This window comes from Pyrus communis, chromosome 7 (genome assembly GCF_041283825.1).
Source record: "Pyrus communis isolate YQ-2024b chromosome 7, ASM4128382v1, whole genome shotgun sequence".
NCBI classification, from domain to species: Eukaryota; Viridiplantae; Streptophyta; class Magnoliopsida; order Rosales; family Rosaceae; genus Pyrus; species Pyrus communis.
The window spans coordinates 29,996,523-30,014,214 of record NC_142571.1 but is presented as its reverse complement, the minus strand read 5'-3'; the positions used below and the strand labels follow the sequence as shown (position 1 = coordinate 30,014,214).

At 34.6% G+C, this 17,692-nt stretch overlaps 1 protein-coding gene across 1 annotated transcript; it reads left to right on the top strand.

The window, feature by feature from the left end:
* Positions 1-3,959: 3,959 nt before the first annotated feature.
* Positions 3,960-16,829, top strand: LOC137735710 (cyclic nucleotide-gated ion channel 1-like). Its single transcript, XM_088697048.1, has 9 exons — positions 3,960-4,276; positions 4,403-4,510; positions 4,895-5,390; positions 5,495-5,692; positions 10,079-10,383; positions 10,483-10,594; positions 10,714-10,992; positions 11,099-11,508; positions 16,391-16,829. The coding sequence occupies exons 2-9, from the start codon at positions 4,464-4,466 to the stop codon at positions 16,485-16,487; spliced, it is 1,944 nt and encodes a 647-aa protein (XP_088553174.1). The 5' UTR covers positions 3,960-4,276; positions 4,403-4,463; the 3' UTR covers positions 16,488-16,829.
* The last annotated feature ends 863 nt before the right edge of the window (positions 16,830-17,692 follow it).

Sequence of the window (17,692 nt, the reverse complement as noted above, 5' to 3'; positions counted from 1 at the left end):
TAATCTTTCACACTAGCCTCTTTATTTCTAACCGTTAAATTTAAAGAAAAAAAAAAACACCGCCCAAGGTTAATAAAAGTGCAAAAATTTTCAAAAATATGTGTGTTTATCATTCAGCTCATTAATCTTGTTTGTTAACTCAAAATAACTTAAATCCCAAACGCTAACTCAAAAATCTTGTCCGTTATCTCTTCTTCAATTCTTCTATCTTTTGGTGTGTGGAAATCTAGTCACCTAGCAAGGCTTGGGCCATTAAGTCATTGTGGATCGTTTAAAAAATGGGGTCATTTTTGAATTGTTTGGGTTTATGCTTTTGAATATTTAGGCCCATTTTTGAACGTACTCGATCTCGTTCGATCATGCCGCTCATTGAAAGATCCAACAAACCAACGGCAAAATTGAAAATCTCGACACGGACATAAGATTTGACTTTTAATTTTTAATCAGCGGAAATCGTAATTAAACTAATCATTCCTGCAACTTGCATCTTCTCACAATAACAATAAATTAGTTGTTTTTTTGTGTTTTGATTAGTGATTAATTATCATATGTTCACGACTTGAATTATAGTAAGCAAACACGAGCTAAATCCACACACATGTATATCGATGCTCCTGTATGTTCTTGCTGGATGTATAGTGGTCTGTATAGTGGATGTAAAGTTTAGAAAGTGCATAACAAGAACTGACAAATTTGCGAGGGTCACATTGTAGAGGTTGATTCAAAAACCTGTTTCTTTCTATATGTCACGCGTGCCAAATATGTCTATCGCTTCTGTCGGGGATTCTTGGTGTTTCGAGAGTTACTTGGGAGGTTCGGATTGAAGGTGAACTCCATTTTCATTTGCCTCCATATATGAGGTGTTTACTTTTGTGTGTTTGATATATTCTACTTTACCGAATAATGTTAGGAAAACTAAATTTTGTAAACCATGTGACATGAAATTGACGATTGAATTATTACTTAAGTGTTGACCAACGTGTTTATTTTTGAGGATATATGACATGATTGTTGATGATTGAATTATTACTTAGTGTTAATTAACGTGCTTATTTCCTATTAGTGACACACCATTAGTCTACAAATTTGGTTTAAAATTTGGGCAATGCTAGGAAGACTAAATTTGCAAACTAAATGAAGTGTCATTAATGCGAAATGAGCATATTAATCAACGTTTAAGTAATAATTCAATTATCAATTTTTATGTCATTTAGTTTACAAAATTTAATCTACAAATTTAGTTTCTCTAGCATTACCCTTAAAAATTTGATCTCCATAGCATTACCTTATTTTTTTTATTGATGATACATTATTTAGTTTATAAATTTAGTCTACCTAGCATTACTCTATTCCCAATGAGGAGTTTTTTCTTTTCTTTAGAGAAACAACCATGTTGAATCCTCCAGCAACTCCATTTTTGTTTAATTTTTTATTCATTTTAAATGCTTTTGTTTTTGGTTTTTGGCTTAACTTGAAATAAAACTTTGTCATGGAGGATTTCAATTTTTTATATTTTATTTTTTACATTTTTTAGAAAATAGAAACTATTAGTGGCAAGTCACTGCTATTCATTCCTTTTGGAGGCTGAAAAGACTTAAGCATTTCAGTCTCTCCTGACCATAGAGGGATTTCAATTTACTATCATTATTGTGAAAGTAAGTGAGGACTTCAATTACAGGAAACGCACTTTAAAAACTAAATGTTGGGTAAAAATTTTAAAACAAAAAGAAGCTTGAGACTAAAATTATGACATCAATCGAAGGAAGTTTGAGCCTTTTTTTGGTGGAGAATTTGAAGGCTTTTATGAGTGAAGAATAGAAGCTTTTGATACCTTAAAGAAAGTTTTGGTATCTTGAGCTTTACTTTGTTAGAAAACTTGAGGAGTTGAAATTGGAATTTGGTTGGTTTAGGCCACCTCTAACCGAAAGGGTTAAATATAGTGCCGTCCAGAATTATAGCTCTGCAAGAAATTATTTTTAAATGAACAATGTTAGGTCATATTCATATATTATCTCTAACCGAATAAGCAAAATGTAGCCCCCTCAATAATTTATTATTTTTAAGTTTATTCTTTAACTTTAATTATTGGTTAATTGAATTAAACTACCATGTTAAAATAAGGTTACTCAAACATAATATGGAGTGTCATGTGTCGCTAAATGTTGTTTAAATTTGATTAACTCCCCAAAGTAGTCCTAAGGTCGAAATTGTGTTATCTGTTTATTTGGTATTGTGACATATTTATTAAATATTCTCAAAATTAAGATATGCTTACCCAATTGAATTTGAATGGACAAAGTAGATAAAAAAACCTTGATGCATGCAGGAAAACATGTTTTAAAGCTTCTCTTTGTTTCTGCTGCCTGGAAAACAATAATATCAATATTGTTGTTGGCTTGCATACAAAAGGGGATTCGACTGCTGGTTATTGCGTAATCCAAATTCGTATACAGGTATGCTACTGTTGGAAAAGTTCAACTTCTAATTTTGTGCACATATGATTCACGTGAACAGATACTCTTTTAATTAATGTGTTATTATCACAACACGTTGACAGCCAAAAATTTCTTTGGACAGCAAGGTATCAAAAATTTCACTTTATTAGAAAACTTGAGGAGTTAGAATTGGAATATGGTTGGTTCATGCAGTATATATACTTTGTATATATACTTTTATCTAGCTGCATTTCCATTCTTCGAGATATCAAATTTGAGCTTCTCAATTTGAGGTATCCTTCATGCATGCCATTTTTAATCATCGGAGTACTCTCTGCAATTTGTTATTTGATCTTCTAAATTCAATTTTTTAATGACATGCAAAGGGTTTGGTCCGATTCGGTTGCCCATTTAGGTGCCATAACCCATCATTGATTTGAGATATTGTTGAGGTGAATTCCTCTCAATGTGTTTTATTTGTCAATGTTTCAATATTTGTATTTAATTGATTAAGTTTTTGTCTTTACAAGTTTAAATGAAGTTTCAAGTATTGAAGTTGAGTCTCAATGCCAGTGCGAGGCATTTAAAAAAACTTTGTAGTCACATTGGTCTACTATAATCTAATATTTATGATGTTCTAGTTTCACTGCTAATGCAATTTTAAATATATTTGTAGTAATTCTAAAGCTTTTGAGCCAAAATAGTTTTTGGGATTGACATAACTCCTCACTTTGGTCATTGAGATTGAAAATCGATAGAATTGGTCCCTTCCACCATAAACCATTTTGATCATTCCGTGAACAATCTCTTCTCAATAAGGATAAAATGACAAAAATACCCTTACTTGTTGTTTATTAATTTTGACCCATTGTTTATTAAGTTGAGGATATTTTTGTCATTTTGGTTCCTATTTAAGAGAGATTTTTTACGGATGGACAAAATGATTGACGGTGGGCAAACTCAGGGACCACTTTTATCAATTTCAAATCTCAGAGATCAAAGTGAGGAGTTATGTCAATCTCAATAACCGTTTTGGCTATAATGCCTAGTTCTAATTCAACACATGTTTTAAAGCTTCTCTTTGTTTCTGCTGCCAGGAAAACAATAATATCAATACTGTTGTTGGTTTGTATACAAAAGGGGATTCGACAATTGGATATTGTGTAATCCAAATTCATATAGAGGTATGCCACCGTTGGGAAAGTTCAACTTCTAATTTTGTGCACTTATGATTCACTTGAACAACTACTTAATTACTTAGTTTGCTCTTTTGATTCGGTGTTACTGTCACAACACATTGACAACCAAATACGACGTATGACCAACAATATGACATCGTTTCAGTTGAATTTTGTCTAGGCTTCGAATTGAGGATAATTTGAATTGGTCTATTTAAATGTGAATGTTTGAAAAACTACTGTGGTGTTTTCACTTCTTTGCATATGTAATCTTCTCTTTTTTAATCATGTCTTAGATGATCCGATATATTTATTTTTTGCACATTTGAGTACACCGAAAGAATATTGTGTAAATTATCCATTATGTTAAAAATTGAAATTGGATACAATATTTGTAATCCATTTGAAATCTACACACAATGCTTGCAACACATTTAGTCCCTTATTTTAACACTTATATACAATACTTGTAATCCATTTGACACAACTAGCTAATCAGTAGAACTTTGATTTGTTTTCGAAAAGGGATTTTCTACATCGATAACATCATCATGTGCATGAAACAACTAGCTATTTGCTGCAGAGAACGCTACCAAACTTCGGTTTCTGCCACTTGCTGTTGCTGCAGAGAATGCTACTAGCCTACTAAACTTAGCCATTCAGGTATCATCGCTGTAAGCTTCCATGTAGCTAAACTCTCTCTCTCTCTCTCTCTCTCTCTCTCTCTCTCTCTCTCTCTCTCTCTCTCTCACACACACACACACACACACAATTTCTTTTTACTGTCAGGCTAGCAGGGAATACTGAATTAGTGATCATCACGGAGTGTCATAAACTCGATTGAGTGGTTATGGATTACAGAAGAGAACCTTCAGATGTGGAGAGCCCAGCAGAGAGGTTAGTACTTCTTTACATTAGGACTGCAATTTTTTGTCTGTAATTTTTTCAAATATATTTTTGTATCAAACACTGGGACTCATATCCTTACCGCCTTTGGCTGGCCAAAATACTTTATCGATCATAAGGCTGTAACTTGTGATTATGATCCATGCGCAACCTTCACTTATTCAATATCACCTTACGCCTTCATTTAGCTTTCTGCATTTCATCTGTCTGCCTATTTTTACTCATGAACTCTCATATGCACATCCTTCTGCATCGTCACACAGCCCTTATATGTGCTTCACACCAAAGAATGCTCGTGAACTCTCATATGCCTATCCTTTTATGTTTCTTCATGATTCTGATGGGTGCAATCTGTTCTGTTTGTGTCGTTTTAAGACCTGTTGCAGGACATTGGAATGTATTGATTAAACGGGCATTATATTCCCTAAGAAAGCAAAAACTTGAACAGAGGAAATTCCTTCACATATGGAGTAAAATATTTGTTATGTCCTGTGTGTTAGCCGTCTCACTAGATCCTCTGTTTTTGTACATTTTAATCATTGATCAAGATAACAAGTGTCTTCAGATGGACAAAAAGCTGAGCACTACTGTTCTTGTGTTGCGATCACTCACGGATATCATTTTCGCTGTGCCTTTTATATATAAAGTTCACAAAAGCGTTAAATTTCAAATGCACAAAAAGTTGGGGGCTAATGTGGCCGCAAATACCACGAGAACTGTGGCCTCAAGCACCCAGCAAATTGAAGGAAATTTGTATAGGAAATCAAAAGGAAGAGCGTTGACTAAAGTCGGCAAGAAAATAGCTCGGAAGATGTCATGGTTATATTTCTCCTTCATAAATGATTTTCTAGCTCTTCTTCCCATCCCACAAGTAAGAGAAATTAAACTCTTAATTTTTTTGTTTGTGTGCAGCTATTCTTAACCAGCTAGCTGTAATTAGTAGATTTCTAACCCCTTTTTATTTCTTTTCTAAAGCTGCTAATAGTAGTTACATTTTACAATATGAGAGGCGCTGAATATATGGAACATAGAAAGCTTCTGAATGTTTTCATTTTTGGTCAATATCTACCAAGGATGTATCAAGTTCACCAGTCGTCCAAGAAACTTGGAGAGGTTGTTGGAACTTGGGTTAAAGGTCTATACAATTTTATTCTCTACATTCTTGCCAGTCACGTAAGTTTCGCTTCGATTATCATTTTATTAAGTGCTTCAAAATTTTGAATTTAACCAAAAGCTTTCTTATAACTTCGTTCAATGAAAATGACTTGAACTTTAATGAAAACGACAAAAGTTTAATATAATATTAAAAAAAAAGTTGTTATTAGTTAAAAGACAAATAAACCAATCAAAGCATTCTTCAGGCATATTAGTTAGAGAAATATTAAAGAGATTCTTTTAAAGTGAAACTTCTCATGGACTCTCTGTTATCTATCTCATAGTTTAATATTAATTTTCATACTAACATTATAAAACATTGCACCAAAAACATTAGGTATCAAATGATTTATAAAAAATCATATTTTTGAGAGAATCTGCTTAGCATTTCTATATTAATTAAAAGACATGAAAAAGATTGAGATTAGGATATTGGGTTGACCCCATTTAATTTTATAAGCTCGGCATCCCTCGCCCATTTTCCTTCTTTTCATAACGAGAAGCCCATTCGCTTCGGTCTCAATTTTTCTTTTTTAACTGATACCCACATCCACATCAAAATGAGGATTCTTTTCAGGATCCACAGCCAATTCAGATTTAAGAATCTGGAATGCTTCTTTCTTCTGTTTGTTAAATTTTTTTTTTTTTTTTGAAAAAAAAAAATTGTAAATTATTTATATAGAAATAGTGCCACTGTCTAGTAACGATAACCATTAGTTCTTAAAAAAAAGAGACACCGGTTTCAGAAATAGTGTCACTATTTAGGATATAGGGTTTAGAATTTAAGATTTCTAAAAATAGTGTCATTGTCTAACAGGGTTGTCTTCGAGATTTTGGAATCATTATGCAAAATTTATAAAAGGGGTCCTCAAGATATTCCTCCAATTTTTTATTATTATTTTTTTTTCACAAAAGTGAAACAAACTTCAAAACTCATGCTAATTATCAGTTTTCAAATATCATTACATAATAAGTAAAGAAAGCTACAAAAATAACCATCACTAAATAAACAATCAGTTCAATCTTAAGAAATCAAATGAAACAAAAAGTACATTGAAGTTTCACTTAAAGATTATTTTTCGTGTATTTATTTTTTTTTTTGGCAAAATCATCAATTAAATTGTGGTTGTAACTTGTAAGGGCGACTAAAATGTTATTAAATTGGTAAAAAAAATCATAAATGATATAAACCAAATATAGTAATCGATATAACTATTTATAGTAACCATATTGATCAATGCAAGAGATATAATTTGGGGCCCCTTTAAGTAGACTTGGTAATTTTTTACACAATCTGTTAACACAACACGAAAATAACCAATTTCGGGTCAACATGATAACTAATCGGATTGATATTGGTCACAAGATAAGAACCCCTTAATAATGGGTCCTTAACAAATTTACACGAATGTGACACATGGGTAACCCGTTTCAACATGTTAAGAAAAAAAATTACTTTTATGATTTTAACTTTTTAAACTACTAAAAAAACTTACTATAAAATACAATTGTTATAGTATATATATTGTATATTAAATATGTATTATTGTATTCTATTCTATATAAATTTAAAAAATTTAAGTTTTACTTATTTATTTATTTATTTTTATAGTATATGATAGACAAAGATTGAGATTAAAAAATTATAAAATACATTAAAAAAAAAAATCAAGTAGTCTAAAAATACCAAACACATTAAACAATTTATAATAATTAATTTACAAGTCCGAAAAATGTGATAAAATATGCAAACCCTCATGATCCCATCTTCTAGCTTTAACTATGGGTACATCGTCGTTTAAAATTTTAAAACCATACAAACCCTCATGAATGGTATTTTTAAGGGAGTCCAAAATAAATATAATTCATAATCATTAACATGCAAGTCTGAAAAATGTGAAAACATATATAAACATGCAAGGTTCCTTAACCTTGAAGCACAACTTGCTTCGTTTTGCATATCCTTGAATATTTGGTATTTTGTAGTAATGTACTAATGTTTTTTCATTAGACTCTTATTTCGGAGTATATAATACTTGAGAGACAAACGTCGTTTTTCTTCATGTTTTGAAGTAATATTTATGTGACAGTATGGTATGCATATTAATTTAGTATTATGTTTCCATTTTTGGGGTCAAATTATGTTTTTTATTTTTTATTATTTATTGATTTAACATATATTTTCTTTAACGGGTCAAGTCATATTACCTAATAATATTAATGGATTGATTTTGGGTCAGATTATATTACCCTTTTACTTTAATAAATGTTACACGACATGACCTGTTAAGATATCGGGTATGTCACGAAAACAATACGAATGCCAAGTCTACCTTTAGGGGTCCTGTGCGACTAGACAATTGGCTCCCCTCAAACCCAGCATTGTTGTCTAGAAATGGTGTCATTGTTTATGGTGACGATTGTTTTTAGAAACAATGACACCATTTCTTGAAATAGCAAATAGCAAGCACTATCTAGAAAGGGTAACCACTATTTCTAGAAATACTAATCACTATCTAGAAATAGTGACCATTGATTGTGACCATTATTTCTAGAAATTTATTATCTAAAAAAAATATTTATTATTAATAAAACTTATTCAGTGTTTTTTATTAAAAATATGTCGGTAATAATTTTGGTATGTGATAAATAATTCATATTATTATGTCTTAAAAAATGATTAATTTTTAAACTTTACACATAACAAAAAAACACAAAGAAGAGATGAGAGGAGGAAGAAGTGCCATGAGAAGGAAAAGAGATAGATGATAATGATAATGGGTGAAAGAGGAGAGTGATGATGATGGTGATAGGTGATAGGTGAAAGATGAGAGAGAGAAATGATGGGGATGGTGAAGAGAGAAGGGGAACAGTGAAGGACGGTGAGAGAGAGAGTGGAATGAGGTGACACACGAGACCCATGCGTCTGCATTTTTAGATATTTTTCATTTCTTTAAAGTATTTTATTAAAAATTTCATTAAATTATTTTTTGTTAGACCATCCCAAATCCTTGGCCTAAAATCTAAAATTTTTAGCCCATAAACAACTTTTCTGCTTTAACCCTTCTGGCCCAAAATTGTGGCCCCAGATTATTAAAGAATGAATTTAGGCTAATTGTTTTTAAATTAACATTTTAAAAAAAATATGTAGACTATCCTAAATTAATTTCATAAACATTTTAACCTAAAAATATTTAAATTCTGATAAACATTGAAAAATCACTAAACTGACACGTGAAACTCATGAAACTCATGAAACACTGTAGAAGAATATGAAACACATGATAGCTAGAGATGTATAAACACAAGACACGTGAGCAAACACATGGTTTTGGAAGATGGTAGAAAGAAAAATTGGAAGAATTGTACGAGAAAATTGAGTTTTGTGTGGATGTTTCAACAAATATATAGGTATTTATAGAGTTTTTGGATGAATTTTGAGTTAAATATTTTTTATAATTATTTTAACCGTTGAATTTAAATTTGGACCGTTAGATCTTTTTTTTTTTACTGTTAGATTTGATCATATTTAATCGCAGTCGTTAGATTCAATAAATTTATAAATATAAAACAAAAGTATTAACTAAATTAAATTTGGACCGTTGGATAACCAACAACTCATTCGAATATGAGCTATTGATCAACCAAAAGAGCCGTTGGGCTCATTTTTATTGGTAAACAAGTAAGAGACACACCCATGTGGATGGGGGCTCCACCACTAATCTTGGCCTAAATATGGTTTTTTTTTAATAGGTTTTAGGTCCAAATTAGAACTTGGGTTGAAATGAATTGGGTGGAGAATAGAAGGGGAATTATAGGTTTTAGACCATGAGTTGGAATTGACCTTAAGAAAAAAATTTGGAAAAACCTTTTTTCATTAAAACTCTCAAATTTTATCTTTTCATTAAAGTTCAAGCCATTTTTATTAAACAAAGTTATTAGGTTGTTTTTTGTTAAGAAAAAGTGTAGAGAAGTCCTTTTTATTAAGAGAGATTTAACAAAACATTCTCAGTACTATTCACTTTTAACAAAAAATTATATTTATACATTTATCTGATACTATTCATTATACCTTTAAAAATGACTTTTCATTAAAAGAGAAGTTTTTTTGAATTTTCCATTAGTTTTTCTTTTTTATTTAAAGCTTCGTGTTATGTATTCACTAATGTTAGATGAAGCTTTCTTTTAGAAATGTTTGACTAATGTTCGATTTTGTATGCGCGTTTCAAATTATATGTACACTAAAACTTACTTTCATCTTCAATTATTACAAGGTAACTTTTTTGTTTGTTCGATTTGGTTCACATATAGAAACTCTTAGCATTGCCCTACACAAATTTTCCTTAAACCTTACATATTCCTTAGTTGATAAATCATTTGCTTATGAATTTGTTGCTTTTGTAGATACTTGGAGCTATTTGGTATTTCCTTTCTATTGAACAAGAGATATTATGCTGGCATAATGCCTGTGCAAATCATAGTCCAGATCCTATTGGGTGTATGAATACTTTCTACTGTGGGCATCAAACTACTAATTCGAGAAATATAGCATTTCTAAACGAGCATTGCCCGTTAGATACTTCAGATGGTGTCTTACCCCCATTTAATTTTGGAATATTTCTTGATTCCCTTAAGAATCATAACGTAGACCATATAAAGTTCGGAAAGAAGTTCTTTTACTCTTTCTGGTGGGGCTTGCGAAATCTAAGGTACGACGTATCCATTGACAATCAACAATTTTTAAAAAATATGTAACAAATATAATTTTTGGGTTATCTAATTCGGCAACATTGTCTATTATTTTGTAGTAATTTTGGGACGAATTTGACAACAAGTACGTACGTGTGGGAAAACTTGTTTGCGATTCTCGTTTCTGTCGTTGGCTTGCTACTGTTTTTATATTTAATTGGAAACGTGCATGTTGTTATATTGAATCTCGATGCACTTTAACTTTCACCAATTTCCCATGTTTAGGAGTTGGGGCCGCGGAGATCATTCTTCGAGTATATGAAGTAATTGTTTGGTTTGTGGCGTGACAGACTTTTATGCAGATGCAAACTACAAAAATAGAGGAGAGGAGACAAAAAGCAGAGGAAGACGAGGAGACGAAACAGAAGATTTGGATGAAGATGCTAGATGTACGCAGGTGGATATCCGAAAACAAATTCCCCGATGATGTCAAGAAAGAGATCATGGATAGCATAGCGAAAATATTGAAAAAAGACAAAGATGCTGATGTCCAGAAGCCATTCCTTATTCTTCCCTGGCAAACCAAAAGATCTGTTAAACGCTATCTTTTCATGGATACACTAAAAAAAGTATGTTCTTCAAAACTCGATCCCTCTCCATCTATTAACTGCATCCATTTTCACTGCAATGTTGTTCTGATGATATATGTATGTCCATGCGCGAGCATGTGTATAGGTAAATAAGCTTAAAGACATGAATGAAAAAGTGTTGACGTTGATGTGCGACTGTCTGAAGCCAGTGACATACGGTGAGAACAGCTTCGTTTTTCGAATGGGAGATCCACTCGATTGCATGATGTTCATTATCGAAGGAACAATGTGGACCTACGGGACGAGTGATAATCAAGTTGGGCAAGGAGTTTCATCAATGGCTATCAAGCGCGTCGGGAAAGGTTACTTTTATGGGGAGGAACTTCTCGATTGGGCATCAGACTGTTTCAACGAACTTCCAGTCTCCAGCAAACATGTCAAAAGTCAGACAAAAGTGGAAGCATTTGTGCTCATGGCCAAGGACTTGGAAACCGTGGTCTCCAGATGCAAGACATATTGGGACTTGCACAATTGTAACAATCCTGAACAAGTGGCACTCTCTATAGAAAATGAATCTGCCTTTCATTCAATACAATCTGATAATTACACAAAGTCTGATATATATATTGTGGGCATTCTAACAGATTACACTTATGCCCTTAACCAAACTAACAAACTACAAAACAACTAAAACAAACTATAAGCAATTCTTATGAACACTTTGATGACTCTTTACACCCCCTCAAGCTGAACTTGGAAGCATCAAAAGAACCAAGAGAAAGCTTGGACTGAAGATAGAGGAATCGTTGCCGAGACAGAGACTTAGTATGAATGTCGGCCAATTGATCTTGACTACAAACATATTGAACCTTGATGAGATGGGCAAGAACCAGCTCACGGATGTAATGATAGTCAATTTCAACGTGTTTAGTCCGGGCATGAAAAACTGGATTAGAAGCTAAAGATATTGCAGAGATATTATCACACCAGAGATGAGGAATCTGAGGTAGGTGAAAACCAATATCTCGGAAAACTTTACAGATCCAAGTTATTTCAGCCGAAGTGTGAGCCAAAGACCTGTACTCAGCCTCAGTAGAGGATCGAGCAACCGTTGGCTGTTTCTTGGCACTCCAACTAATCAAATTAGAACCAAGGAAGATGCAATAGCCACTGGTGGACCTTCTGTCAAAGGTGCACCCTGCCCAATCAGCATCAGAGTATGCTGTAAGGTGCAGATTTCCGGGTTTGAACCATAAGCCATGAGTGAGAGTACCTTTTAAAAATCGGAGAATTCTTTTAGCAGCTTGAAGATGGGAATCCCTCGGAGCATGCATGAATTGACATACTTGATTCACAGCAAAAGATATATCTGGCCGAGTCCAGGTAAGATATTGCAATGCACCAACTAAGGATCGATACTCTGTGGGATTAGACAAGAGAGAACCAGTATGATCAAGTTTGGCCGTGCCTAAGGGAGTGGAACATGGTTTAGCGCCATCCATTTTAGTCTTCTGAAGAAGGTCAAGTAAATATTTGCCTTGGTGTAAGAATATACCTTCAGGAGACTGGTGCACTTCAAGTCCCAAAAAATAATGCAATGAGCCTAGATCTTTGACAGGAAAAACAGTGCTCAGTTTGTTGATAAAATGCTGACAGAGTGTAGCATTAGGACCAGTTACCAAAATGTCATCAACATATACAAGGATGATCACCAAGGTGGGAGCTCGTAAGACAAACAAAGAGGCATCAGAAGAAGACTGCTGAAAACCAAAAGATCTCAATACCTGAAATAATTTGTCAAACCAAGCCCTTGGAGCCTGTTTAAGACCATAAAGGGACTTTTTAAGCTTGCAGACATGATGTGGAAAAGAGGGATCAGTAAAGCCAGGAGGCTGCTGCATAAAAACATCTTCTTGTAAATCCCCATGCAAGAAGGCATTACTAATGTCTAACTGATTTAAAAACCAGTGAAACTGAGCAGCAAAAGACAACAGGATACGAATGGTAACAGGCTTGGCTACAGGACTGAAAGTTTCTTTATAATCGATGCCTGCTTGTTGGTGAAATCCTTTGGCAACAAGGCGAGCCTTATAGCGATCAACAGAACCATCAGGATGTTTCTTAATCCGAAAGACCCATTTACAACCAACAACATTGTGAAGAGGAGAAGAGGGGACAAGAACCCATGTCCCTGTAGATTGCAATGCATTAAACTCTTCTTGCATAGCAGTTCTCCAGTGAGCATGCTTGGAAGCTTGCAAATAAGTAGATGGGACAAAATCAATAGAAGAGGGAAGAGGATGCTTGGTGGCCGAGAAGGCCTTGGGTTTGAATATCCCTGCTTTTGACCGAGTGAGCATAGGATGAGTATTGTGCACAGGAGAAGCAACAGAAGGAACCGAGATGGGAAGACCAATGGAATCAACAGTAGGATCATGTGAATCAATAGTAGCAGCCAGTAGATCATGTGAAGGAACAGGAGCAGCATGTGAAGCAATAGAATCAGCATGTGAAGCAACAGGAGCAGCATGTGAGTCAATAGGAGCAGTATGAGCAGTGGGGGTAGTAGGAGCATGGGAGGCAATAGGGGCAGTAGGTGGGACAGTAAGTGAGGCACTAGTAATGCAGGATCGGGAAGAATGAGGGACAGTGAACTGCAAATCAACTGAAGACACAACTGGAGATGCAGTATTAAATTGGGAAGCACTCGGGGACAATGGGTGAGAGTGATGAAATGGGAATGTAGATTCATCAAAAATAACATGACGAGATATATAGATCCTCTGTGTCAATGGATCCAAGCACCGATATCCCTTATGTTGAAGACTATACCCCAAGAACACACAATACTTACTTTTGCTGTCCAGTTTGGAAGTTGTATAAGGCTTAAGCCATGGAAAACAGCTGCAACCAAAGACCTTCAGCCGACCATAATCAGGAAAAGTATGAAATAATAATTCCCATGGAGACTGCATCATGCCAGAAATTGGAAGGCGATTAATCAAGTATATAGCAGTGGAAAAGGCCTCTACCCAGAAAACATGAGGCACATTAGAAGCAACCAAAAGTGTGCGAGCAGTCTCGACCAGATGACGATGTTTTCGTTCTGCACAACCATTCTGTTCAGGTGTATGCGGACAACTGAATTGATGTATAATACCATGAGTTTTGAAAAAATTCTGTAGTGCAGTGCTAGTAAATTCACCCCCTGAATCTGAACGAAACACTTTGATTTTATTGCCAAGAAGGTTTTCTACATAACTCTTGAACTGAACCAATACAGAATACACTGCAGATTTTGATTGTAAAGGAAAGAACCAACTATATTTACTATAGTCATCTACAATCAACAGATAGTATCTAGACCCACTCACTGACATAACAGGAGCTGGACCCCAGAGATCACAATGTAAAAGATCTAAACAAGAGGAAGAAGTAGAACTAACAGAACTGAACGGCTGCTTGTGACTTTTTGCAAGAGCACAGTTAGAACAAAAGAAATCCACTGAAGGCTTTCCTGTGAGAGCAAGCTTATTTGTTGAGAGAACACGCCTGAATATTGAGGAAGAAGGATGACCAAGTCGACTGTGCCAAACTGAAATCGGTGCTTTGACACTTATTAAGGCAGTAGGTGAAGTAGCAGAGCGATGAGATGACTGAGATGTACATTGCAGGGGATAAAAACCATCTTTAACTGGTCCCCGCAAAAGCGTCTTCCCCGTAGAACGATCCTTTACAAAGGATCCATCAGAATTAAGAGTCAAAGAACAGTAATTATCTTTGAGAAATTGATATGCAGATAGTAAATTGTGCTGCATTTGTGGTACATGAAGAACATTTTGCAGTGTAAAGGTAGCAGAGGGAGTATGTAAAAAAGAAGAACCAACATTGGTAATTGGCAAACCTTTACCATCACCAATGTAGACCTTGTCTTCACCACGGTAAGGAGTAGGAGATGAAATGTTAGAGATGTCATTTGTAATGTGAGAAGTTGCACCCGAATCAATAAGCCAAGAAGGAGTGGGCTTTGATGAAAATTGTGCACACATAGCAGCAAGTTTAGCAGGAGGAACTTTGCCAAATATATCAGGATTCATTCGATCAAAACAGTCAATAGCCTCATGACTGTTTGATCCACAGATTTGACACTGGATACCACGAGAGCCTTGAGAGTTACCACGAAAGCCTTGAGAGTTGCCACGAAAATTTGTACCTTTATAAGTGCCACGATGTCCACGAGCATTGCCTCTATAGTTTCCACGATGACTACCACGGTAATTACCGCGAGAAGACTGAGATTGAACAGCAAAAGCTTGGTGCGGTGGCGGTGTAGGCAAAAGAGGAGGCAGCGAGTGAGCAGCAAAGGCATGGAAAGGCTCTGTGGTGTTAGAGGAAGCAGCTTTCTTCCTTCTAGTCATTGATAATTCCTTGGTGAGCAGTAAGCCATGCAATTCATCCAGAGTTGTATGGGAAAGACGAAGAAGAAGAGAATCAGTAAAAGATTCAAACTCATCAGGTAAGCCAGCCAGTGTGGCCGCAATTAGGTCACGATCTGTGACAGGAGCACCAGCCGCCATCAAGGCATCAGAGATTTCCTTGATTTGTTGAAGATAATCAGAAATTGACTGTGAACCTGTCTGAATGGATTGGAGACGAGATCGTAACTGATGAATGTGAGCATCAGAGACTCCTCCAAAGCGCTGCTCAAGCTTGATCCATAGATCCCGAGACGACGAGACACCAACAGTGAAAGGAATCACTTCTTCAGACAGAGTAGAATTCAACCAGATGAGAAGATTCTGATCTTTCTCATTCCAAATGTCAAAGTCGGGATTGATAGAGCGATCAGAAAGAAGAGGTGATGGACAGACCTCAGTACCTTCAATGATGCCAAGGAGCTTATACCTGCGCAGAATTGGAGCAAATAATGCACGCCAGGGGAGATAATTGGAGCGTTTGAGTTTAATTGGCACCATACTTCCAACGTTTTGGATCGTCAGAGAAGCATATGAAGACGAAGACATGGCAGAATTTGACGAATTAGGGTTTGGAGCTTGCACCGACTCAAGGGGAGAAGACGAATTGGACGGAGTCGCCATGGCTGATTGCAGCGAGAAAGACACCAAACAACAAGATCGAAGCAACAATCGAAGAAGAACAATGAAGAATCACAGCAAAATTCAGAGAGAAAGATCAGAAATTGAGAGCGAAAGCGAAGAGGATCGAGAGAGAGAAGGCCGTGAGGCAAGACGGTCGTGATACCATATAGAAAATGAATCTGCCTTTCATTCAATACAATCTGATAATTACACAAAGTCTGATATATATATTGTGGGCATTCTAACAGATTACACTTATGCCCTTAACCAAACTAACAAACTACAAAACAACTAAAACAAACTATAAGCAATTCTTATGAACACTTTGATGACTCTTTACTCTCTACCGTTCGTCGTTTATGTAGAATGCCGCAACCACTTCCGCCCCTGTCCTCGGCTGAAATATGGGATGACATTAGTCGTAGAACGCTCTAAACCTTATATACAGAGAGTGCTTGATGTCAGATATATTTTGACATTAGCATCATAATATGGTTCAAGTATTTTTTTATTTTTTTATTTTCAAGGATGGTTTAAGTAATTAAGTCAACTGCAAGTGTTTTATTAATGGTTTTAAAAATTAAGACTTCTTCTATTTCACATGATGAAATAGTCGATAAACCCCCCATATTCTGCGAGAATTCAAAGGATTTCAAACTTTTTTTTTTCAATTTTCGATTGGCCGAATTTACGATCGACATTGATATTATGTAACCACATGCAAATTATTCTTTGTTATGAAGCTTCAAAGTATATGATACTCCAATTTTTTTAACAGTTAAATCTTAATTTTTGTATTATAAACTAATAATTTAACGGTTAAAATCGGATGCATATCCAATAGTCTCAAACGCTGTAGAAAAGTCGATAGTTATGTATATGTTTCATCGTTTTCATTCTGATGGGTGCAATTTTGTTGTCAATTTGTTTCATACATGTTTTTGCTACATTGTAACATGAATTATAAATGCTTGAATTTAAAATTGTAAAAGAAAGCTAGAGCTAACTCAACCCCAAAAGAAGAGGAAAGACCAAGAAGCATTTTGTGATTGTAAATTAAGTCAATTGACTCCTCAATATTTTTTTGGCTTATTTTTATCTATACCTTATGAAACTTTATTTTGATCTTATTTTACTTTATGCGACCTAAAAATCACCACTTTATCTCTAAAACTCGACTTTTGGACTCTCTCTTTTTCCTAAAACTTATAAGCCGCCTTCTGAAACATATGTGGGATCCAACATCCAATAAAGCTATACTACATGTGCAATAAGTTTGATTATAAATCTCCATTATATGTTAACATTCAACAATCACTCAATTAGAGAATATTAAGTTTAAAAGAAATTAAAGAGATGAAAAAAATAAAAAAGAAATTGATTAGCATGGTACACCCAAATCAAACCCACATAAGAAATTAATATATCTAAGGTAATGTGTAGCGAGTTTTAAGTTTTATATAATCGACTTTCAAATTTCTGGTGGCAAAATGGGATCAAGATCGAGTTCCAAAAGGCAAAATGAAGCGAACCTTGAATTACAAGGAGTGAAATGATGAATTTTGAGTTACAAAGAGTAAAATGAGATTAAAATTGAGTAGCAAGGAGCAGAACTAAAATAAGCGAATTCTTTAAGATTT